Source organism: Helicoverpa zea, unplaced genomic scaffold (genome assembly GCF_022581195.2).
Source record: "Helicoverpa zea isolate HzStark_Cry1AcR unplaced genomic scaffold, ilHelZeax1.1 pri_000016Farrow_1_scaff_4_deb, whole genome shotgun sequence".
Lineage (NCBI taxonomy): Eukaryota > Metazoa > Arthropoda > Insecta > Lepidoptera > Noctuidae > Helicoverpa > Helicoverpa zea.
This window is the reverse complement of record NW_025899711.1, coordinates 309492-335198: the sequence shown is the minus strand read 5'-3', so window position 1 is coordinate 335198 and position 25707 is coordinate 309492. Positions and strand designations below refer to the sequence as shown.

The window sequence follows — 25707 nt, the reverse complement described above, 5'->3', positions numbered from 1 at the left end:
CAGTCTATGCGCTATTTTCTGTATTTTGTAGAATTTCAAGATTTTTAAAAATGTTAAAGTCCGAAAGGAGACGAGTTGTGATCGGCACTGCTTACTTAAAATTGGTTTTGTCGCAGCCCAATGTACTGATACTCCTCTAAATAGTATTTAATTATGAAAAAGCGATATTTTAAAACTCGTGGCTATAATATCTAAACAAAAGAACGCTTTACACTAAAATACCGAAACTCTTACCATTGCCATTGCCATCAATCATCAGTATAGCCTACTTAGAGCAGGTGAAAATTTTATCAAATACGTATAGTTTTTCAAAAATGTTTTGATCTAACAAAAAGGTACATTAATCATTAATTAAGACTGCATTATCAGTTTTCCGAAAATCACTTCAAAAACTTTTCAAAACACCGACAAACTTTCTGCCAGCAATTAGTCCAAAACAAAGTTTAACCAATTACTTAGCAATTGTATAAAATTCAAATTTAGAATACACTCTCACGCATGCTTGGCTAACCCTTTTGATGCTAGAAACATACTACAATCATTAAAACCATTTGAAATACACGTAAAGTCCTTAAAACTAAGATTTCGCATGGGTGCCCGCTTTTTTTGCAAAAGAGTGTATTTTCTAATACATATCGTCACCGGAAAACCAATACTACTTAAGCGACAAAAGGCCGTTTTACAATAAAGACGTTTAAAGTTTTTTTTTTTACAAAACCGTGTCTAACTTTTTTTCTAATTAAGTAATTGAAACACAGTAAAGGCAAAAAATAATTGTGCCACTATTATCTACGTACTGGAATCAAGATATTCTGCATATTTAATGTAATTCAGGAGATAGCTGTCACTTAAGTACATATGCTCTGCACACTTCTTAAGGAGAAAGTACTTATCTTCATAATAATTTTAAAGTGCAGTTATCGAAAAGTACTGACAAGTCACGCCCTTTCAAATGTTTGAAGGGAAAAAGTACTAACACGTATTAAAGGTTGAGTAGTCGCCGGATAGAAGTACTAAAACGTTATAATATGACTTAATACCGTACGGAAAAGCGATGTATAGCATTAAAATTTGGTATCACTGTGATGCCAAAAAAACTTAGGTAGAAGATATATCATTTAAATTTAAATATTTTTGCTTATCAGACATAAACAACAATAAGTAAGTGTAAATCAATGGTGGCAGCGAATAAAATAAATGAGAATACTACTGTAATTCCTAATTTGAATTCGACCTCATCTTTTAACTCTATTGGTTGGTAATAATAAATAAATACAGCTTGCTTAGTAATCATTTTTTATTGAAAAATTAAAAAAAAATCGACAGTATTCTTGTCACAATACCTGTAAGTATTCAAAAAAAACTAATAAAGGTAATTAATTATGCATCTTTTTTTTTTAGCCTAATTATCGTCCCACTGCTGGGCACAGGCCTCCTCTCACACAGAGAAGGATTGAAGAAAATAATCGGTAATAACGGTGTTAAAAATCTACAAAACCTATAATTATTGTTATTAGTAAAATGTTTCGAAATTAGGTATTGTCTTCAACATCCGTGTCTTGAAGTGTATCTTGAACATTAACGGCAGAAGGAAAATTTTCGTATTCATAGTGATACATTTCAGGAATTATCTTTGATGTACAAAGTTTCCACAAATCTTGGTATTTCTTCTTTGATATAGGCAAACGAGTTTTGTAAATGTTTTTGAGTTGTATATTTTTGTTTTTATTTGTTATTTCTATTTCTTCTACTGGACCATCTGTCGCCATCGTATATTTAATTGCAATTTTCTGTGCCTCAGATTTTTTAAATGTCGCTGTACGTACCTGCAAATTAATTCAAATATAATTAGGTTGCAATACATAGTCTAACGGGTATAACGCAAAAAGTAAACATTAGAATTACCTTCGATATTTTCCCCGTCAAATTTCCTTTAAAATATTTATCTCCTACAACATCCCAACCATAAAAATCCTTATGCGTTAATATTTCCACATGGTAAGGCTTAGGATTCTTTCGGGCTAGAGTAAAAACAGTTGCCCATTGTGAAGGTGCCCAAATGATTGTGTTTGTTACGCTTTTTTCTATTACAGAATGCATCGAATCAACTGGCATGTAACTATGACCAGGCAAGAGATAATTCATCTGAATGCTGGCAATGTTTTTGCAATTTTGCAGACAAATATGAATGCATGCAAGAACTATTTTATTTTTATTTTGTCCGGGACAAGCGTCGCTATATAACAAAAGATGTCTGACTGACCCTCGATCGTCTACCATCTTGATGTATTTTTCTAGGATGGTGCACACTTCATTAGCTCCACGCTTGCCTTCTGTCTCAGTCCAAGAATAACAATAGCCTTCTCTAGTTCTGGACTCATAAAAAGTAAGATTATATACAGCCAATTTTCGACTGTAGTATAATAACATACTTTGGCCATACGGCGTATTCAGAACTTTCTGTAAATCAAAGGACACGCAAAGTATGTTTTCATCCTGAATTTTCTGATGTGCTTGAAATCTTTCATAAGTTTCTTCTTTGTCTTTAAGATGAGCCAGTTTTTCTTCTTCTCTTTGTCCATTATCTTTTTCTAAACGCACACACTTAGCACATTTGTCTTTACGCGGGATATGAAATCCTATATTGAATTCCCGAAATATATTTTGAAAAACTCTTTCTCCTACTATCTGTTTGTCTTCACGAATCATTGTTTCCTTGTAAATTTTATATAAATTAGCCAAACTTCGGAATTCTTGAGGAAGATAAAATCTTTTTGAATTTTTGCGACAATAATGCGACGGTAAATAAGGTAAGTTTTTGATGTAATTCCTTGTTTCCTCTAAGTTTTTCTCTGCAGTTTTGTTTGATGGAATATGTTTTCCTCTTGAATCTTCTTTAGATGACCCGTGAGTGGCTTCTGTAATAATATTATATAAATATTTTTGTTTAATATCTAGCGTGTTCAATAAAAACTTCAAACAAACTTTTCTTTTTCCTTCGCCTTCGTTAATAAAATAATCAAAAGTGCATTGCCTACGACTTTGATCAACTATGGCACGCTTTCTCTTAATTGCCGTCACTTTAGAGTTGCTCACTAACCAATCTCTTCGTCGCTCATTATTAAGACTCCAGTAATGATTAAAAATAGCTTGTCTCTTATCTGAACTTATATTATAGCATTCATTGTGGCAATTTGCAAGTACACATGGGTTACTCTTCATTTTTTTCTCTGCTATCACTTTTCCCGATATAGAAGTATATTGCTTGCCACTGTTTTTGAGATGGGTTCTTAGTTTATTCTTGTTAATTTTTCGCTCTTTCTTTTTTGGCTCTGAATTTTCTTTCGTATCATCAAAATTATTATCTTTTATTTTTTTCTTTTTGGTTTTAGATGTTTTTCTTTGTTTTTTAACATTATTTTCATTCGAATGCAAAGCGCTATCAATTGATTCTGATGAATCCTTCCAAGAACTTGAACTGTAAATAAATTCCTCGCTGTCCGATAAAAAATCAATATGCTTATAAATTCTATTCCTTTTCAAATTCTTTCGGTTTTTTAAAACATTTTCGACCTCTCCGGATTGATCTGCGTTATCTTCTGGTTCTATATCAATAACGATAGTTCTCTCGATTAAGTTATTTGTCAAAACGTCTTCATCCCTTATTTCTTGTATGCAGTCTTCCACCTCTTTAAACCGCTCATATAATATCCTTTTTTTATAGGGTTTCTTCAAAGATAGTTCAGAAGATTTACTTTCAAAAGACGCGTTTGATTGAAGATCATATTTTGGAGAAGGTGACCTATGCACCCCATATGCGTCTTGATCATCATTTTTCTCTTCTTGGACATAATCTTCTGTTTGCAAGATTGATTTTTGCGATTGATGTATGACTTGGAACGTTTCTGTCTGAATGCTAACGCCCGTTTGTGAGATTGATGCCTGTGTGGGATGGATGTCTTGGACGAAGGGTCTCTCTTCCTGAACGTTGACTTCTGTTTGTAATTGATTTAAGACTTGGTATATGAATGTTTCTGCTTGAACGTAATCGCCTGTCTGGGAGATTGATGCATGAGAGGGATGAGTGTCGTGGTCAAGATATTTTTCTACCTGACCATTGTCTTCTGATTGCAATTCATGTATAACTTGGTTCAAGGTTGTCTCTTCCTGTATATTTTCGCTCATCTGTGAGATTGATGCTTCTTGGTGATCATCTGCGGCTTGTGAGGTTGCTTGTGGTAGGTGAATGCCTGGATCAAAAGATTTGCCAAGTTCTTCGACCGCACCTATTATGACAATACAATATGAAACAATAATTTATATACATATACAATAGTTATAACAATACAAAGCATGAGGAAGGTACTGTTCGACTCCTCTATTGTATGAAGTCTTGTAAGGTGTAGAGGTTGTTGTTAATCGGATAGTCTAAATAGTAAATAATCCCCTAAATAGTATTTATATCAAATAATAAAATAAAATACCTAAGTAATAACATAACTGGCATATAGGTGAAATGTAGGTGTACTTGCTATGAGTACGCCCCTCTTTAACCCGTCATGGAAAGAAGAAAGATGTTATGTCATACCCAGCAATCAAAATACCATGCAGAAGAAGTCGTAGGCACAGGTAGTACTTAATAAATAGTACATAACTGAAAACTAACCTGTTTTTTTCTGCTGTAACCCTAAAGTATCATATTCTTCCCTAAGTGGATGTCTTAATTTTGTGACGTAATTATCACGTTCAAAATCCAAATCATCATCGCTTTCATCTTCGCTAAATATTCTTCGAACAACATTTAGTTTAGGTTCTTGATTTTTATCCACAAAATTTCTAAAAAATGAGGATCGACGACTGTTCATGACGAGTTTCAAATTATTCTGAAAATATAAATAAGTAATCATAATAAATCATTCATAGAAATAACAGCAAAATGTATGACTCTTCATCTGCCTAGCCTTTACCCAATTATATTAGGATCCACTTCTAATCCAACCGGAGACGGCTGAATGCTAGAATTTTACATGGTGCTACCTATCTGTTACATACGGCTGTTATTACTCAGCCACAAATACCTCAAGAATGACTAATTTGAGTAAAAAAGAGTATTTACCTACATTTAAATAAGTACAGTATTCTACACATTTATCACTTAGTCTGTTTTATTTACCCACAAGTAAGTAGGTAGGTAGGTAAGTAGGTATCTCATCTAACTTCGGGCCTTCAACGAATTCCTTTTGAATGATTATCTGCATTCAATGAAAATAGTCCAGGAATTATTGCAAAGTACCTAAATCCCTATATTTACAAATTCAGCAATCGAAATAAGTAAAATAATTATTAATAAACTTCCTCGGATGTAAACTCAGCTGGGCAACAAAAATAACAGATTTATAGATGTGTATTATCTTTGTAGTTTAATGAAACAATTATTATAATAAATATTTACTCACCTAGCTCGACTCCAAACTCAAATAAACTGAACGATTCACTTTGCGTAAACTGCATAAACGCGTCATTCACTTTTCGCTGCGCGACGCCGACTACAAGCAAAAGCAGGATCGACTCATCGACTGACCGCCGACAACTCGCGCAAAATACAAATTGTAAGTACTCAACGCACCGTAATCAAAACATAATTTAATTTAAAAAGACTTATCTGAATATTTTTTGTACGTGTTTATGCTATCTAAATGCTAAACAAACCTTTAATATTTTGTCGTACGAAATAGTTCGTGCCTAATAAGAGTATTATTCAAATTCATTGAATGTTTAACATTCTAAATAGACACTAAAATACTTAGATATGAAAAGCAAAGTTACTAAAACCGTTCCCTCTCAGAAAACTACAAAGGCAAAATATACTAATGCGCCATGCTCATCAATTCTTACGTAAAGCAAATTTACTTAACTACATATCAACTCGTATTTACTGTTGGCAAAAAATACTAAAGCGACACCGATGACTAAAACTACAATATTTTGAGTTACTGAACAAAGTTAAAGTGGCTGATGTCAGTATAGAAAAATACTAAATTAACAACGACAAAAAAATAATCATAACTTGCATTACGTAAGTATTTGTTATAAAATGAAAATATAGAGAAATACCATACTTTTGCAGTGCTTAAACGCCAAAAAAGTGTTTGGATTGTTACGATAATTCGACTAATCGACGCAGCAAAAAAAAACGAATCCAACGATATATATAACTCATTTTGGCCAAAATGGCGCTTAAGTAGTATTGGCTTTCCGGTGACGATATGTATTCGTGTGATTATACCATGACCTACCTGAAAAAACTGTGTAAACTGGTTAATACATGCCAAAAGTCGCGCTCAAAAGTAGGTAGGTATTCATAATTTTTTCCTATTTAAATATAAGGTACTAATGGTATAAGGTAAACTTTTAAAAGCTGTGGGAACCAAAAATGAGGTACTAGCTATGTAAATAAAAATATAAGCAAGATACTAATTTAGTGGATCAAGATTTTAAGTTCGACCACGAGGAAAAACAAAAGACGTGCGACTGGAATAACATTTTTGTGTGATTTCTTCTCGAGCCTTTAAATCCCTCGACACGCTTAGGATTTTACGAGAATTGCTCGTGATTCAAACAGAATGCTTCGCTTGCTCGGGATTTAAAATCTGCACTCGCATACTCTTTATCTCACTAGGAACACAAATATCTATTTTCAATAGAAAATGAGTACTGATGCTGTTATTAAACCGACAATAAATTACTAGGTTTATTAGAAAGCAGGAAACAATGGCTGTCTGAAATCCAGTAGTAGGAAACACTTTACAAAACGTGTAATCTGTTCAGTGAAACACTGGTTTATGCATATGAGTCGCAGCGGTACTGGTAACAAACCTAACATTCCAAGGGCGCTTTCAACTTATGCGTTTCTTGACGGCCTGGTGAAGTGTCGAAGCGGTGTGTTAGACGTGCAGCGTACGGAAGATCCTCTTTTTTAGGGTTCCGAACCCAAAGGATAAAATGGGACCCTTTTGTTTTCGCTCCTCTGTCCGTCCGTCCGTACGTCCGTCCGTCTGTCACCAGGCTGTATCTCATGAACCGTGATAGTTAGAGAGTTGAAATTTTCACAGATGATATATTTTTGTTGCCGTTATAACAACAAATACTGAAAAGTAGAATAAAATATACATATTTTGGGGGCTCCCATACAACAAACGTGATTTTTTTGTTCATTTTCTAAATAATGGTACGGAACCCTTCGTGTACGATTCCGACTCTCACTTGGCCGGTTTTTCATACAAAAAGCACGATGTATCTAGGTCGAACGCTCGACAACAGGACTGTTGCAAAGCAAAGCACCCTTAAGCTTGAGGCACTTGAGGCCTCTCGTTTACAAATGTTCTTGCAGAGCTAACCCAGCAGTTTTCCAGCTCGATTCCTAAGGACGGTGGAACAAACTATTGACAATTACAGGAGCGAAAGGTAACATTTACAGCGTTCACACACGCGTGGTGGATTTTCCGAGTGGCCGATACGGGGCTCGGGCGATTTTCTTACAAAAAACACTATTTGAAATGGACTTTGAACTTCTATTATGATGATTTCTTTTGTTCTATATTTAAATACTCACTCAACTAAACGCTACAATGTACCTAATGGCATATTATGCATATTTGTCACAATTCCAAGTAATTACCACAAAATGAAATTGGAAAAATATGATAGCGAAAACTGCATGACTGAATGTCGAATGTGTGTAATAACTCATTCAGGAAAACTTGCGGCTAATAAGACTGTGTTCCCAACTGAAGCGGGTAGCGATTTTAAGCACGACAGATCAAAATGCAGGTGATTATAACCTAACTGTCCATTGTTTTTGTGAATAGAAAACTAAATTAATATAAGGTCATAAGAAACCAGTTTTTTTTTTTTTTTAATAGAATAACGAGTTCATCTTTCCTCCTCCTTACTTCGTTCCTCAATGTTCAATCAATCGCTGCTTCATGACTTTCTCGGTTTTCATTCCTCAGAGTTTCCCTAATGATATCAATCAAATATTTGAGTACTATATTTGTTTTTGAATCTGTAAAAAGTTGCTTTGTTAACTCGAGGTGTACCTATTCTTATAATTCTTTAACCTTATTCTGATAGAGAAATGAGTAGCATTTTTTTCTATTAATTCCTTTAGGTAGGTAAGTTAAATATTTCAACTGCTTATGGTTTTTTTTTCTATATTAAATTTCCGCTTCCCGCTACTGCTCCCGGTCCGGTCTCGCTGTCTAATTATTATTTACGTTAAGGTAATTCCTCAATAATATTATGCGATTGATTCACATCACTATACATACCTCATTACAGTTTGACCGCTTGTACTCTTCATACAATATGTCATATTTCAGTTAATTCTCGACAAATAAACGAATAAAATGTACCAACAGTGTTTAATTTTGTTAGCGGTCACGTCGACAGTTTTATGTGACAAAGAGAAATATGTGAATAAATGTTGTGATTCAGACCAATATTTGGGCCCAAAAAAAATATGTAAGCAAATTGAATACAAGACCAATATGAGTTTTTCTCAAATAAAAGTGTACGACGAAAATAAAAACGACATAGGGAAGTCCGTGGAAGATGTGTTTCGTATCATTCCAAACAGGTTTAAGGATAATCATACATTCAAAATGGTCACTGTCAATGTAGAGCGGCTGAATTTCAAGACATATATTACTGAGGTAAGTTTTCAGAACTCTTTTTTCTTATTCAACCAAATAAGCAAAAAATTTGTATGTTCCTATTTAAAAGGACTTTCAATGAAAGAGCCTAATCTTATGTAGCAGGTGTTCGGCTAGCCATCTGCAAATTTGAACCTTAAATAAAAAAATAAAATAACAACAGTAAGTACTGTTAGGGGTCCTGAATTGTGAAGAGTGACAATGAAGCATATTTTATTGCTTCCCAGACATAGGAACTGAAATGTCCGGCATAGCTAACAATGCGATTCTGATGCTTCGACGAAAACGATCAAAACACCGAGTGATTTTAAAACCATATACTTTTTTAACCGCAATGAATTTTATACTGGTTTTGGCGTTTTAAAATTCTTGTCCTTAAAATCCTTGTTTTAAAACATCACTTTGGTGAGATGTACAACCTCATAACGGATGAACCTGGACGATGCATCGTATACGCGGTCAGCAGATTACACATTTTTCCGTCCAGACCGTCTAGTTCCGTCTGAGTCCACCTGAGTATGCCCAAACAAGTATAAAGCAGTGGCGAGGCGTCCTTATAAGCCGATTCTCATCGGCTTCCCTTTCGAATTTCAAGAAAGAAGCATAGGTATAAGTTATAATATATGTATAGGTATAATTAATATAATCATTTTAACCACACAATTTAAATATGTAGGTATAAAAAAATGCCTAAAAAAATTGTCGTGCGTGACGTCATCCACGCCGCGCCGCGCGATGTTCGCGGCATATGGGCGAGCGGTAAGCCGGCTCACGGAGCGGCTTCCAGTAACTCATTATCACCTGATGAAAGACTTTTTTCAAGGGCCAAAGAACCGCTTCTTCAACGAGCATTCGTTGAAGGACCAGTTCATTTCAGTCACATTGAGTCCCAACATCATCCGTTCTGAGGTGACATGATTGCAATTATCATTATAATCACAATGAATTCTAAAACTTGCATTAACTGTCTGAAGGAAAGTATAAGAAAGCTTCTTTACACATAATATTTTGTAATCACTTTGATTACTCAGCCTTGACCAGTAGATAATTTTCATTTATATGCAATTAGCCGTATTCCCGTGGTTTCACCCGAGTCCCGTGGGAAGTCCTGCCCATACCGAGATAAAATATAGCCCGTGTTACTCGGAGAGAGTGTAGTTACGGATCATTTAGGGTAAAAAAAAAAACAAAAAATATTTCCTCTTTACTAAATTAGTGTATGGCGCAATATTACACCCATATTGGGTAACGAATTGACCACAACATAACATGTAGGTTTCAATAAATTCGTAAATAACTTGTCGATTGTCACTCATAATTCTTTCACATATATAACCAGGTTTTTCTTGCAATTGAGATACAAATCCAGAGTTCTCTCAATCACCGTCCAAAATATCATTGCATTTAGCCCATTTACTACGATAATATTGTATTCCATACTCTAACCATACATAGGTCAACCTGATTTGCATCCGAGCAATATTCAAGGACGTAACCTTGATACCGTACATTCAATTGATTATTTACGTATTCTTGCTGGTAAGTTTGCTCTTCACCGCTTCTTCTTTCCAGCCATAACACTAGGAAATGGTGAAAGGGGGGCGTTTTGGGGTTGCTGTCATTTTTGTAATCTTGACGTTAAAAAGTGCTAATCTAATTAGCCTACCTTAATAAATGATTTTTCACTTTGACTTATTGTATGTCAACCTCCTGAAATTTTGCACTGATGCAAATCAACAGCTTATATTCTATCGGTGGATAATATAGGTATAGGTTTAAGTTTAAAAATCTCGTGTTTGAGAATTAGTACCTATACCTAAATTTTTTGAAAGAATTTATTTTTTTTGATTTACAAAACCAAACACATTCAGCTGATATATATAATTATTCAATAACATAATTTTATGTAAGAACGAGAATGACGAATTAAAGAAGCCACAAACGTGAACAATTTCATCTTTGCTTCATCCTTTGCATTCATAAAATACAGACCTGTGTAGGTTTGTACCATTTATTAACTAAACTATCATCATCGTCTGCAAAGTTTTTTCCCAACGATGTTGGGGTCGGTTTCTAGTCTAACCGTATGCACCAGAGTACCAATGTTTTACAAGGAGCAACTGTCTTTCTGACCTCCTCAACCCAGTTACATGGGCAACAAAATTCGCCTTGGTAAGACCACGTTGGATGGCTATGCTTAACTTTTGACCAAAATAACCACCAACCCTTGGGTCACCTGAAGTGTGTGATAAGTGACTTTATTGTAATTACTATATCCTCTACTTCCAGACTGGAGTTCTTATCATGGAGTTGCCAAACGCCTACGATCGCTACACGTATATCAAAGTCAATGACTACTGCATTGATTACAGTCTTGATCCTAAAACTAATAAAACGACAGTTCCAGAATATAGAGTAGTATTACCCATAAATGATAATCAAGGCAACCTGGCAAGCAAAGCCTACGGTAAGACCGAAAAACTATAAAAAATAGATTTTAAGTTAAGCTATCTTCCTAAGGCCCGTTATATAGGCTGACTGGTAATTTGTGAGCAATATTTTAACAAGTGATAATATTAATGATTATAAAAAATTTTCATACTTAACTAACTTGTTTAGACACTCATTAGTTTAACTACTGGTTGAAACAAAACTTAGTACTGGTGCTTTTTCCCGACGAGATCAAAAAAAAGTTTTTTTTGATGAAAGTTGCTTGTGATCATTATAATTTCACTGGTTCAAGTATCGGTCACGATATGTGGAGATTGTGGAGATCAAAGGGGGAGGCCTATGTTCAGCAGTGGACGTTTTATGGCTGAGATGATGATGATGATGATGATGAAGTATCGGTCACGAATTACCAGTCACTAGTCTATGTATATTGTATGGTATTTATGAGTGGGAACTTCATAAAAACAGTATCAGCTCAAGTGCTCAAGTGCCCACAGACTTTATCGAGAAATTATCAAGTGATTAGTGGATTACTATACTTCGGCCAAAGAATATGCATTGCCATCCAGCGTATCAATGCAGCCAGCCGTTTGGGCACGATCCCAGCTGACAACGATGCGGATGAATTTTTTGATACTTTAGTTTTAATTTTTCCCCTTCTTTTATTATTTTTGTATGTACATCGTTGTAGGAATGTAAATATCATTGTCAATAAAATAAACATGAACAAAAGTTATGGATTTTATGTTATCTTTTTCCTTCCAGTGGCTATGATGATATCCTGTTTCTTCATGATGCTGGTGCTGATAGTATACAGTTTGCTGAAGCGGCTCCGAAACTTATCTGGTTTGGTGCTCATGTCTTACATCAGCAGTTTGTTCATAGCTTTCGCGCTGTTAATCGATCTCCAAATGAATCCGTCTACTAAAGAAAAATGCCTAATGTTGAGTAAGTGATCGCCATTTGTAAAAAACTAATTATTTCTAATTTTAATTAGATATTGGGATTGGTTTTTAATCCTTACATTATAAATGCAAAAATAACTTTATCAGTCTGTCCGTCGCCATAGCGTTTTAATAAACATGTAGTTTAGAGCCTGAGACTGAACATTTACATCTTTTCATCTGACTGTGGGAAGGAGTTCCTTCGGAAAGCTGATAGAATTGTGGGCTATAGCTAGAATAAACATAGTTTAGTAAGGAATAGGAGTATTTCATTAAAGGCCGTTCCCAATTTTCTATTAATCTGTTGTCTTGCTTTCTATCTCTATTAAGCAAGTCATCAGACAGATTGACTAAAGGGTAATACTAATAACCGTTATTCTGAGTTACTTGACGTGTATTTTGATTTATTTATTTCAGCGCTGGGCATCTATTACTTCTTCCTGGCGTCGTTCTGTTGGATGAACGTCATGTCCTTTGACATATGGTGGGGTGTTAGGTAATATTTTAACATACTACTTGTATTTACAAGTACCTCTATTGAATATGCATTCATTGAAAAAAATATATCCCTTGGAGGGAAGAAAGATGAGCTGATTTATCGTAAGCAAGACGATAAGTTACTAACAAGGTGTTCGGGTTCCTTGAGACACCGTTTAAAAATTGGTATTTATTGATTGGTGATTTAGTTTTTTTTTAACTTTGCGAGTTCAAAAGAAGGCGTGTGACGCCGGAGCTAGTAACGTTCCTCGTCAACCAAACATTCGCATTTATGACACTACTTTCTCGGGAGATTTTTCGTTATGATGTCTCCGATTATACACCTTCGCTTATCCCGACAATAATAGTTTAATGAAGTTGTAAAAAATCTAATGTAACCAAAAAAAAACAATAAAATTGATTACATGAATTGAAACTTTCAGACGCCCGACGCAGATGTCAACGTTTTCGAGAAGGAAGAAGCTCTCCCGGTTTCTGAAGTACAGTCTATATGCTTGGGGAGTCCCACTTTGTATGACTATCTTTTTCGTGGTAGTAAACTCAGTGGACATGAGTGACTACCCATGGTTTGTCACTCCGGGCGTACCCGATAGAGGTTGCTTTCTTCTAGGTAAGTTGAAATAATACAAATTTAAATCGGGTGCGTCGTACCCTATCACATTAATTTAAATACGTAAATGAATTTTTCAAACCAAGTAAATATAACCCACCCAAAACAAAAATGTGAAAGACTGCCAAGTTCGATAATATGGGAATGCTTCGCCTATAAAAGAAGTGAGATCTGAATAAGTACCAAGTTCCATACACATACCTCAGTTAAAAATAGTTACTTTTTAATGATGTCACTTGGCAAGTTTTCACACTCCTTGTTATAAACCTACTAAACGCAATGAATCAAGTATTTAATTTTCTATTAAAACTTGCCAAGTAACATCATTAAAAAGTAACTATTTTTAACTGAGGTATGTGTATGGAACTTGGTACTTATTCAGATCTCACTTCTTTTATAGGCGAAGCATTCCCATATTATCGAACTTGGCAGTCTTTCACATTTTTGTTTTGGGTGGGATTTCATTTATTTTTGTAAGGTTGTTTATTTTATTTTTTTCTTATGATGAAGTTAGTTAAAGAAATGTCTCATTTATACTATCTTTCAGATTTTTTTATATGCACTATGTTTCTTACAAAGAAATGAACTAGATTAACTAAATGGACTAGATTTACCAACTGACTGACATGACATGTTATCATATATTATGTTCGTGGATCAAAGTTACACATTTGTTATTTTCGAAAGTGATTCACACTTGGCCGTTTTCAGATTTTTACTTTACTTTGACTAAATACAATCCTTTGTAACGAATTTCAGATCGGTACGACCATTCGAAGATATATTATATAAATATAGATAAATTTAGTTCGTTTTAGTTCCTTAGGGGTATACATTTACACCGGGTATAAAACACCTTCATTATTTTGAAACCGACTCACACTTGGCCATTTTCAGATTTTTCCCTTTACCTTGACATAAGGACCTACCTCCATGCCAAATTTCAAGTCAATACGACCATTGGAAGTGGTCTAGGTTTTTGATGAGTGAGTCAGTCAGTCAGTGAGTGTATAGTAAAAATAGCGATTTTCTGACGGCAATATCTCAAGACCTACAATAGGTATATTAATGAAATTTTGTATTTTAGATAAGTGAGGGGGTCTCAACAGACACTAGAAATTTGATATGCGTAAATAAAATAGATTTTGAGTTACAGGGGGGTCGAATTTGGCCCGAAATGGTTCGTGTAATATAACCCACGGCCGGTGTGTCGCTTTTTTTGCTCGAACTTGGCGGACACACTGCCGTGTGTCTAGATAAAAATCTGCGACAATTAGAACACCGTATAAGAGTCAGTCATTACAAACAATAGAAATTCTCCCTCGAAAACTGACGGCTGTCAACTGGTCAAAACAGTCGATACTCCTAACTTCATCTCTGCTTTACACATGATGTTGTAAATTATGAAAACTGAAAAATGAGCTCTGTGGGGGAAACAAATGATTGGATTTGGTATTTTTTTTTACAATTTGCCACAGAATATCATAAAATATATGTGATAGAATTTAATGTGATTAGGTACGACATGACCCGTTATACAAGCTATTGATTTACATCCGTGCCATATTCAAGGACGTAATTATGCTAATGATTCTCGACCCAAATCAACAAAAAAATTGGTACATTTTTTTTTTCGGAATTTCGTTAATGTCATCTAGCCGTATTTAAACTTGGCGCGTGTGTTACTGGCCTTAAAACCGTGTTGCGCCCTCACACAAACGCAAACACAAAGCATACGCAAAGATTATTCATAAAATTGGATAACTTCTGAAATACTACGACATCACAATGACAAAAAAAGCAGTGCATATTAGCTATTTCCGGTCAACTGTAATTCCAATCGATTATTTACGTATTTTATATCCTCCTCCTGAAGTATGGCACAAGTGCAAATCAACACCTTGTATACAAAAATCCAAATAAGGTGCTCCACCCACTGCGCCGCGCCTCGTCACGTAGCCAGGAAGGCAGATTTTTCCCTGGTTGTGTGTTGTGCCAGGTGTGATTTCTATGTAAATTGTCATAATTGCATCCCGCGCTATGCGACACGGGGTGTGCTGCAGTGGCTTTAACGCCTAAAAGACCCGCTTAGTGCAGGGCGTACTCGCGCATGAACGTTTCCATCATCATCATCTCCCGAGCCTTTTCCGCGAAAGCTATGTTGGGGTCGGCTTCTAAACTTAAACTTAGAAAAGTTGCATTGGTTGAGAGGTTGATTCTTTACCCACTAGGCCACCACAACTTTTAACCATGTTAGAACTGCTTAATTGCTATATAATAATCCATGTATATGATATGGACCATATTCGCAATCAAAGTATACCATCGCGCAATCACTGTTTCGCTTTAAGTTCTCTCTTGGTATATAATTAAAAAAGGTGGCGGGCAGTGGATGGATGTGAGCTGCCCAAGACCTGTATGTTGAGTTCATTGTGAGAAACCTAGGTTCAACGTTCAGAAATAATTTGATATGATGGTGATGTTGATCTTATAACCCTGTATTCTCATAGGTGGTGTCAAACTCCTGTACCTGTATTACCCTTTGCTGATACTGAACTTCTGCAATTGGTTGTTCTTCGTAATGACCTTGTTGGGCTTTTTGTCCCACAATCGACGGACGAATGTGCTGGACACGGCGGCTGCAGGCAGTCAGCAGAAACATCGTCAACTGAAGAACCAGTAAGTATCTTTTTTACCTAATATTAGGATAGTTTTCTGCTTATGCGCAAAAGAACTCATATATTAAACATGAAAATGGAGTCAACGCATTATCTGCCAAACCTTTTACCAACTAGGTGGAACAGACAAACCGATATTCATTGGTAAGACAGATTGTCAGAATTTCTGGCACAAATAAATGGACAAATAATAACTGGGATCAACGCATTTCACGTGCCTTCCGAAACACAGAAAAACTTGCATATTTTAACAATGATGGGCTACGGAGGCTGTTTCTTAGACCACGAGCCACTTCTTAACCTTATTGTCGACCGATTCATATGGTACCATACTTTAAGTCATTCTAATATTTATCATTGCAGATTAATCCTCTACTCCAAGCTGTATGTGGTGATGGGCTTGAATTGGGTGCTAGAAGTAATAAGTTTCATGTACCCTGACATCAAACTGCTGTGGCAAATAACCGATTATTACAACATCCTTATAGGAGTATCAATATTCATCATATTCGTTTGCAAGAAGAAAGTGTTGGAGGAAAGTCAACGGTAAGTGGAATATGCTACAGTATACCTATACCTACGTGCATTTCTCCTATAGGTACGCTTGTTTATGTATTGTTAAGAATCATGAACTTAAATAATAAATGGAAATCATTTTTTTTTATACGCTTTTTTGTACCCTAAAGGCTCCAAAACTTCTTCACCGATATGAAAAATTCTTTCACTGTAAAGCCACACTCTTCCCGAGTAACAGGCTATATTTTATCCTACCTGCCATGAGTATTGTGTGTGTGATTTTTATGATATCCGTTACAATTACATTGTTTTTTTCAGATGTCTGGGGACAAAGCTAAGAGGTTTGCATTCGTCTTTTGTTAATTTTCGAAGCAAAGAAGCGAATCCAAGTAGCGTTTCTATGTCTGTGAGACCGACAAGCCAAACACATCATTATAGTGCCGTGCCAGAAACGGCCGTCTAAAACATATGCCTAATTTAATACGCTTTAAAGATCTCAACATTGTTTTTGTAAAGTAAATATCATTTATCTATACTAATGTTATATAGAGGAAAACTTTGTTTGTTTGTTTGGTTGTAATGAATAAGCTCAAAAACTACTGAACGGTTTTTAAAAATTCTTTCACCATTCGAAAGCTACATTATCCACGAGTAACAAAGGCTATATTTTATCCCGGTACGGGCAGTAGTTACCAAGGGACGCGGGTGAAACCGCGGGAAAACGGCTAGTCGGAAATATGAAGAAACGTAAGGGGACATTTTGTCGACGTTTAAATTATTAATTAGAATTAAGTAGCTCGAATGTGTTTAGGGATCTATCAGACAGGAAGCGGTCACGCGGTCTGGCTTTCAAGAGGTTAGTTTTGCGTTCTTTGTGTCATATTACGCTACATACCGGAGGCATTCTGGCCGCGTCGGTCAAATAGAAGTAGAAGTAGTAGAACGCGAACGCGGAACGCTCGACCGCGTGACGTCTCTCTGTCTGATAGATGCCTTATTGAGCATTTCCACGTGGAAAATCCATTGGTGTGATAGCGCTGTTACGCATGAGACAGACGCTTGGGACTGACGACTGACACCATATGCTGACTAATTGGCTACAAGTGTCTATCGTAAGAATCATTTCACTTACAGGACCAAAACCTTTTGCACCAGAATCTTTAGCAACGGTTGATGCTTTTTATGCTTCTATTGTAAGTGTAACAGAATTCCAGCTTATGTTGTAACTAGATACTTGTGAGTCTAGATAGAAAAATACTTTAGCATGTAAGCACTTAACGCCAGGTGGAGATTTGTGAAATGTTCACCAAATATTGTCAGTATTAGAATTATTAGCTGTAGTTTTGCTAATTGCTTGTCATAGATATCTGCGGTCAAAAAAAATACTAACTTAGGTACCTATTGGATCAGTATTGTATGGGCCAGTAGATGGCGATTATTAAATCATAAATAATACGTAAGCTATATATAATGTTTGTAAATAAAAAATTAAGTATAACGATTTCATTTTTGTTTCCTTCTCAACTAGAGCTATTAAGGGTGATCTACACCATCGTTAATTTAACCAATGAGCCGATGATGATGTTTGTGACACATAAAATGAATGTGCTCGACTGTAGATACTTTTATCTTGAATTCGGGTATAATGCTAAAATGATTCCAGTTGGCGAAAACATAAAAGTGATATCATTTAAGTTTCACTAACTGGGCACAAATGAAAATCTTGACGTGGCTAGTTGATGAAATGATGTATGTAAAAATTTTGAGTTTCACCAACTGGACACATTCGTGGTGAGTCTAGTGTGGCGAGATGACGAATAACCTTTGATAGTTTTTTCACTATTCGTCAGATGGTTTAAACCTTGCCACAGTGCACACATATGATTCATATACTTAGTACATATGTATAAAATAATAATCTGTTTGAAGTTATTATGCTACTTACTGGTCTTTATTTGACGTCAATATAATTATTTCAAGCTTCATGCTAACATGCATGGACTGAATCACCTCATACGCAACTTCTCTACTATTATTCAGACGGTAAGTATGTCTACATAGCTAAAATTACCATTATCCTCATACTATGTAATAACCACTTTATCTTGCAAGAGCAAATGCAAAACATATTTTACTAATTTAATAGATGCCTTTATACTTCATAACAGCAATTATTCATAAATTGTACAGACATCAGGTCAATCGCACGTCGCATGATGGTGCTTTTAGTCGTAATAAATGTGTTGTTAGTATTTACAGTCAGTACAAACGCTATTTACTTTGTGAAAGACTCTCAAAGAGCCCAGAGCAGTCGTTTTGAAAAACTTATTCATAAATGCTGCTCCACCGACCGTTATGTGGGGAAGAAGAGAATTTGTGTGGACTACAACGAAACGCTAACCTTTTCCAACATCAAAGTATATGACAAAGCATTAAACAGTACAGGGAAGTCACTTCAAGAGGTTTTCAGTCTGATCACGAAGAAATTTGAAGATGAAGCCTTTAGAAAAAACGCACTGGATGTTACTTTATTGAATTTTAACATTTATCTGACTGAGGTACGTATGTGTTTTGATGATCTTTTTATTTGATTATAGTGCTTACTCTTAAATCTGTAGACGTAGGATATCCACTGCTGAGCGTAAACTGCTCCCTTTGAATTCGAAAAGAACTGGTTGGAAAAGGACTTGGTTCCAGTACAGCCTATCTGCGACTTTCTCCAGATCGTTTGATCAGCTCCTTAGTAGCCGTCCAATGCTTAGGTATACATATTTCATTAGTCTTGACTATGCGTGGTGTCATATGGGCTTATGAGGTTAAAGAATGAATTGCATATTTAAAGGTTGATTCAGCATTAGAAAAGTACATCAGAGACAAACAACTAGAACTTTTTTGATGGATTTTGCTTTAATGGTCACCAATTTGATTTCAGAGCGGTGTCCTTACACTGGAGGTTCCAAACGCATACAATCGCTGGTTTGCAGTACCACAAGGCAACTACTGCGTTGACTATCATGTGGCAGACCCCGGTGGAATCACTCCTAGATTCTGGGCAATCCTGCCTAACGAAGAATTCATTGAAAGTAGTCTTTACACGACATGCGGTAAGTTTTTTTATATATGTTACAGCCAAAGTGATTAAATATATATTATACATAATGACTGGTCCAACAGGTATCTGTGGAGATCAAAGGGGGAGGCCTATGTTCAGCAGTGGACGTCCTATGGCTGAGATGATGATGATGATGATGATGACTGGTCATTGTATATAATACCCAGATTGACTAGACAGTGTGATAGATTAATCACTTAATCTGGATCTAATTCATAATAGCTGGTCAAAGTTAGCCAAAGTAATAAATATGGTATAATCATCTGACTACTTACTAATTCTTAGAAACGGCTCAAGTTATTATCGACTCTTTTTATGATAAATCATCAAATGATTCCTCCCACGGTGGGAGAGCAGCGTGAGGGACTCAGAGAGCGTGAGCGAGAGCGTGCAGCTTGAGGTCAGACTGTTAGTGGCTTAAACCCACGTGTTGAACAACGCGCGCCGCCGAGATGGGTCCGTGTCTCCCAGGAGACGGAAGGCCGAGGCACCCGAACTCATTGCACAGGCCCACGTCTACGGTGGCTGGGAGTCGTCTCTCGACCACACAGAAGGAGACGATGGCATCCCAGTACCTCTCGCCCCGGACCTTGGCTTGAGCCAGGGCCGGGCGCGAGAGGTCGCCGCTGCCGACTGCCTCGACGAGGACACGGCGGTGCCCTTCCCGGGCAGGGCACACTCCGGGCCGTGCGTACAGTGGCCCGAGCCACACTTTAAAGAGGGGACTTTTCGCTACTATTATGGGGTGCCCTGCACTGTGCTAACTAGCCTTTTTGAATTATATTAAGGTCAGCTACCAGGCACTTTAGTTAGTCAAAATGAAATAATAATCTTTACCTACTTGTTTTATTACATTATCTAAGTCTATGGAGATATTATATAAAATTGCTAGTTAATATGATTCATTCTGTGTCAATTATCACCTTATCCAAATTGAGTAAATATTATAAATAATAGCTAGATAATATGTATAATATGCGGACTTATTACTTTGGCTGTAACATATATATAATTTTAAAAATAAGTTTCTCAATGGCTTTCATGAGTACATAAAAATGACACCTATTAAAGTCGCTCCTTCAAAAAAACTGTTACTCAGCTGCATCCGTTTAGACTTTAAGCCGATCCCAAGATAGTTAGGAAATGGCAAGGCAGATGATGGCAAAAATAAACACACATAATATTAAACCACGTATTTGCATTACCTCCTCATGTCTTCAATTCCAATGTCCTCATAGTTTTACACTCTTCCTTGCAGCTACCTTCATTTCTTGTTTCTGTTTGCTATTGGTGCTGATAGTCTACATCTTACTACCAGAGCTCCATAACGTGGTCGGGAAAATAGTAATGGCGACTGTCGGTAACCTGTTTATAGCCTTTCTTCTGATGTCTATCATTCAAATAAATAAGCTCACCGAAGGATCTTGTATTCGATACAGTAAGTCCGATCGTTTTATCATATTGCTAAATTGTTCAAATAAAAATATAGAAGGTCAAATACAATACTTGTGCCTATTTTCATCAACAAATACCTAAATTAAGGGATCCCCTAAGAGCATTTAGGGAACACTTAATATGAATTTCGTTTTCACCAAAGTTTAAGTGTCCATTATAACCTTTAAGTATTGGGGGAGCCCTTATTCTAAGTGACACTTAGTTAGGGAAACGTTAAGTGATTGTTGGTGAAAAGTAACATAACTTTTGTATGTTTCAGCTATGTCCATCTACTTCTTCCTCTTGGCGTCTTTCTTCTGGATCAATGTCTTATCCTTCGACATATGTAGAACATTTTGGTACAAATATTTTATGATATATAAATGAATCTATCTGTATAATTATGTATTATTTTACTTTGTAATTTGGTTTTGAAGGAATATTAAAAGCGCTCTAATTCGGCGGAAAGAAGATCCTATCTACTTCGTGATTTACTGCATATATGCTTGGGGAGTGCCGCTTCTTATGACAATCGGTCTAGGAGTCCTGAACACAGCTGACATGCGAGACCGGCCCTGGTTCGTCACACCACGGATACCAGAGTATGGCTGCTTCCTGCAAGGTACGTGTCCCTCCCTCTTTATTTTAATTATGGTTACCTATTGTCCCAAGCTATTCTTCATCTTACCCTGTTTCCAATTTGAGGACAACGCAATATTTTTAACCGCTTCCATTCCTATCTATCAGCCGTAATACTAATGTTCCCTCCCTTTATGTACATGTCTTCTATCAGGCAATCTATCAATTTTGTCATCGGTATCAATATTGTTACTAAGTTGTTTGAATATTTGACCTATTTCATATGACACTAGTTTTCTCTTATTTTAGGTGGTGTCAAACTACTGTACTTGTATTTGCCGATGCTGATCCTGACCGGTTTCAACTGGATATTTTACTTAATAACCGTCTACAATATTTATATGGTTAGAAGAGCTGTTTCGGGAGCCTATACCAACAAGGGGCAAGTAAAAATAAGTGTTAATATACGGAGGTGGAATAGCAAAGGATTTTTTTTCAAAAAGGCATTCAAGCGCAACCTATACGAATTTGGTTCCTACAGCGTATTCCGTGGAGAAATGCTAAGGCACATAGTGGTTCCTCTTGCAATAACACACTTTAGAAACTTTCACAAAGCAGCCCGGAGCCTGGAAGTTAATAACTGATGTACCCGTGCATCGGAGAGCACGTAAATGTCTGCGCCTGATCTCTCCGGTCGTGTCGGATTACCGTCCCATTGGGCTATAAGAGTGAAGGAAAAGTGAGTGCACCTGTGTGTGCTCAATCGCTCGTGCACTATGTCTTATCTCTTTTTATGAGAACAGCCGCCGTAGCCGAGACGTGACGGCTAGGAGCACATCATTATCTTAAAAAACTGATGTATCAGACTATTTTGTGAATGGTCAGCCAGTAAAAAATTCTCTGCTACGCCATCCCATTAGCCGCAGTTTTGTTCGAAAAAATGATAAATTAATTATTTTTGTGTTTATAGGGATTTTCATTTATATGTATTTCCTTTCAGAGACAGCAACGTCGCACTTTTCCGAAAATTATCGATTTTAATGGGTTTAAACTGGGTGCTGGAGTTTGTAAATTACATGTACCCAAGCTTAAAGTTGTGGTACCTATCTGACACCTACAACCTCCTTATAGGATTGGCGTTATTTATAATTTTTGTTTGTAAGAAGAGGATATTTAGTCAGCTGGTTGATCTGTAAGTGGAATTGGTCCTAAAATAATCCGTCTTATTGGTACCGCTGTCCCCTTCATAAAACTGCCGATTGCCGTAGCTTATAAATTTGAAGTGACTACTCTTGCATATTAGTCAGAATATTATGAAATGTCCCTAACCTAATACTGGTCTGTATCTTCTGTCCCACAGGTACTGGACGGATAAGTATTATACTTGCCCAGCATTTTTAAGGTTTTCGAGTAGACGAATAACCACCAATATCGCCTTGCGGACAATTAGATCGTTTTAATAAAATTTCAACCTATTCTGATGACGACGGCGGGCAGAGAAGGAATACGGGCTACTCACGACCAGGGAACACCCTGGTGTTCATGGAATTCTGGATGTTCTTATTAGGAAAAAACAACTTGTCGTAGCAAGTTATCTAACAAATTCCAGAAGATGTTTTCTTTGTTTTTTGCATCGTAAGCCTTGTTCTTACGATGCAATACCAATGTTATGACTTATACAAAATAAATCTTACTAAATAAAGATGTATTTTTAAGATTTATAAAGTATACCAGGTTGTAGTTACTTAAGTCAAAGGTTTTTATTTCATATAAAAAACGTCAATAGCTAGGTGCACGGTTCCAAAGAGTCTTGTGTAAAAAGAAACTGTAAAACATAACATTTCCTTTCGTTTCATTTTACTTTCCCAGTCTAACCGAATGTAGTTCAGCAGAGTACCAGTATTTTACAAGGAGCGACTGCCCATTTGACCTTCTCAACCCAGTTACCCAGGCAAACAAATTCCCCTTGGTAAGACTACATAGTTGCCAGACTTACTGGCTTTTGACTATCCGTAAAGACTGCCAAAGATGATCAATGATAGCCGGGCTAGGAAGGGTCGAGTAAGCTAAATACCTATCAGAGAAAAAAGGTCTACTAGAAATAAATATGGTTACGATATGAAATAGCCAAAGCAACCGACGCTCTTACTCCACATACATATACTTATCTTACACAATGAATCATCTAAAACTCATACATGTACAGGAATAGACTGCTATACTGCTTATTTGCAAGTGGCAGCGTCAGAAAGTTGGAGAGAGAGCCACTCCAAGCGCCAAGATTGTTCCTCAACATAAAGGTGATGACTACGGAGAACAAGATGACTAGCGGAAATGTCATAACGGAAAATTTTTAAAGAAAGTAGCGCGCCGAAATGCGGATGTACTGGGGATGGAGGGGGCGTTACTAATTCCAGGCAACCCTCCCATTATTTTCAAAACAAAATGATCAATCAATAAACACCAATCTATGATTGTGGTGGTTAGAAGCCCTCTTTTTCTTATGCATATTTATATTAAGTAGGTATATGCTAAAACTCATCTCTTGCGGGTCACTTCGCATGTTACAACGCTAGAGCAAAGTTACTAATCGTTAACTGACCTCTAATGAATAGGCGTTTGTACTGCACTAACAAGTCAAGTTCGTAGTATCAGTAAATTATTTTGCCATAAATCTGCGTGGTAATTAGCGACCGATACTTAAACACGTGATTACAAACGACTTTCCCAAAGAAACTTTTTTTTATTGTAATTAAACTACACTAGCAAAACAGCTGTCAGACAAAGTTCAAAGTTGAAACAATTCCTTTGGGAAAGTGGTTTATAATCATGAGTAGAATCATGTGTTTAAGGATCGGTAATTACCAGTCACCATATAGACTTCGCTCATTATCAACAATTAGCTTCAGCCAGCGGCCGCGGTTTCATCCGCGTCTCTTGGGGTCTACCCTGCGCACCGGTATAGAAGGGAACTTATAGCCTCCCTGGATAAATAGACTACCTAACACTGTTATAACTGTTTAAATCGGACCAGTTGATTATGAGGTTTGAGGGTTCAAACAAATAAAATCTTCAGTTAATAAATGTTGTAAATTCTCGTCATTTTTGTTCATGTTCGCACGTACTTTGTTACGGTTTGCTAGAGCGGGTTGACCAGGCAAGTATTTTTGTGCGTCATAGCACACTAATATTTGAACCTGGGAGGAATCTTGGAATTATGAAGGTCTGCGCAAACGTGTGTAAGTGCTCGTTCTACAATTATGTTGAAAACATTACCCCTTATTATTGTAAGCATGAAATACCTATACTAAAAACAAGAATTAAATGTTTTTTTCCTGTTCATAGCCACAATTTAGTTAATTAACGAGCTATTCGATCTACTTGACTCGTGAGATGACGTTGGACAGAGAAGTAGGTATTAAAAACATGCTGATGACCTAAAAACTGTGGTATGTTTTATTATGTGCAAAAGGCAATAATTATGTAATTGATTTATTATAGGTATGCTTTTTTATTAATTCAATTCAATCGTAACCTTCTGTAAAGTTTCATCAAAATCCGTTTAGCAACCAGTTAAGTTAGCGTAAAACTGGAACAAATAAACAAATAAATTTATTTGAATTCTTAATATTAAGGAAAAATGTTTCAGTTGAATGGTTATGTAGTTCAAAAATATATGACCGAATAATTAGGTAATTAAGTTTTATCAATCGTGGATGTGATAACATGAAGGTCACTGGGACACTGTTTGCTGTTTCGGTTTTACCCAAGATAATACTCAGATTGATATTGAAAATATGACTAGTATTTTTTCAATTAAAAAGTAAATAATTACTACTTACTTTCAGCCAAAGTTCATAACAACAACTGTTTAAAACTCGTACGTAAAAAATTTTAGTAAACTATACACCAAAATGATGTTTTCCTTAAAAGTACCTAAGTCTAATTTTAACATATAATTTGTAATGCACAAAATTCCATCGAAAATGTGTGATTTTAAAGTTATTTTTCCATTTAAAACTGCTGTCTCAATGAGAATTAAATGCCATGTAATTAGTGTGAGCAATTTATTGTAAGCACCTTTTTCTGAAAAATAGAGAGGAAAATATAAAATGATATAAGGCTAAATTAAGTAATAAGTATTTCGTCCATTTTCTTAAAGGTTCTTATG

General features: G+C 36.1%; 3 protein-coding genes across 3 annotated transcripts; 2 read left to right on the top strand and 1 right to left on the bottom strand.

The window, feature by feature from the left end:
- Positions 1 to 1135: 1135 nt before the first annotated feature.
- On the bottom strand, positions 1136 to 5920 carry LOC124645543. The gene is made up of 3 exons (XM_047185356.1): positions 4667 to 5920; positions 1906 to 4286; positions 1136 to 1826 (listed from the first exon to the last, which is right to left on the bottom strand). The coding sequence occupies exons 1-3, from the start codon at positions 4905 to 4907 to the stop codon at positions 1533 to 1535; spliced, it is 2916 nt and encodes a 971-aa protein (XP_047041312.1). The 5' UTR covers positions 4908 to 5920; the 3' UTR covers positions 1136 to 1532.
- A 2488-nt stretch (positions 5921 to 8408) lies between these two features.
- On the top strand, positions 8409 to 17019 carry LOC124645536 (G-protein coupled receptor Mth2-like). The gene is made up of 8 exons (XM_047185346.1): positions 8409 to 8714; positions 11004 to 11181; positions 11931 to 12113; positions 12527 to 12605; positions 13030 to 13217; positions 15728 to 15896; positions 16259 to 16441; positions 16730 to 17019. Exons 1-8 carry the CDS (start codon positions 8409 to 8411, stop codon positions 16872 to 16874), a joined length of 1431 nt encoding a protein of 476 aa, XP_047041302.1. The 3' UTR covers positions 16875 to 17019.
- A 1578-nt stretch (positions 17020 to 18597) lies between these two features.
- Positions 18598 to 23374, top strand: LOC124645532 (probable G-protein coupled receptor Mth-like 4). The gene is made up of 8 exons (XM_047185342.1): positions 18598 to 18969; positions 19344 to 19515; positions 20782 to 20961; positions 21238 to 21316; positions 21395 to 21579; positions 21846 to 21978; positions 22537 to 22728; positions 22897 to 23374. Exons 1-8 carry the CDS (start codon positions 18625 to 18627, stop codon positions 22994 to 22996), a joined length of 1386 nt encoding a protein of 461 aa, XP_047041298.1. The 5' UTR covers positions 18598 to 18624; the 3' UTR covers positions 22997 to 23374.
- Positions 23375 to 25707: the final 2333 nt, after the last annotated feature.

Bases quoted from the DNA above. Each gene is read 5' to 3' on its own strand.
- LOC124645543 (XM_047185356.1), bottom strand. From the start codon at position 4,907: ATGATTACTTATTTATATTTTCAGAATAATTTGAAACTCGTCATGAAC. The intron at 4,287-4,666 runs GTTAGTTTTCAG...TTGTCATAATAG, and splicing joins GTTACAGCAGAAAAAAACAG to GTGCGGTCGAAGAACTTGGC. The intron at 1,827-1,905 runs GTAATTCTAATG...ATTAATTTGCAG, and splicing joins TGACGGGGAAAATATCGAAG to GTACGTACAGCGACATTTAA.
- LOC124645536 (XM_047185346.1), top strand. From the start codon at position 8,409: ATGTACCAACAGTGTTTAATTTTGTTAGCGGTCACGTCGACAGTTTTA. The intron at 8,715-11,003 runs GTAAGTTTTCAG...CTCTACTTCCAG, and splicing joins TCAAGACATATATTACTGAG to ACTGGAGTTCTTATCATGGA. The intron at 13,218-15,727 runs GTAAGTTGAAAT...GTATTCTCATAG, and splicing joins TAGAGGTTGCTTTCTTCTAG to GTGGTGTCAAACTCCTGTAC.
- LOC124645532 (XM_047185342.1), top strand. From the start codon at position 18,625: ATGATGGTGCTTTTAGTCGTAATAAATGTGTTGTTAGTATTTACAGTC. The intron at 18,970-19,343 runs GTACGTATGTGT...ATTTGATTTCAG, and splicing joins TTAACATTTATCTGACTGAG to AGCGGTGTCCTTACACTGGA. The intron at 22,729-22,896 runs GTAAGTGGAATT...TCTGTCCCACAG, and splicing joins TTTAGTCAGCTGGTTGATCT to GTACTGGACGGATAAGTATT.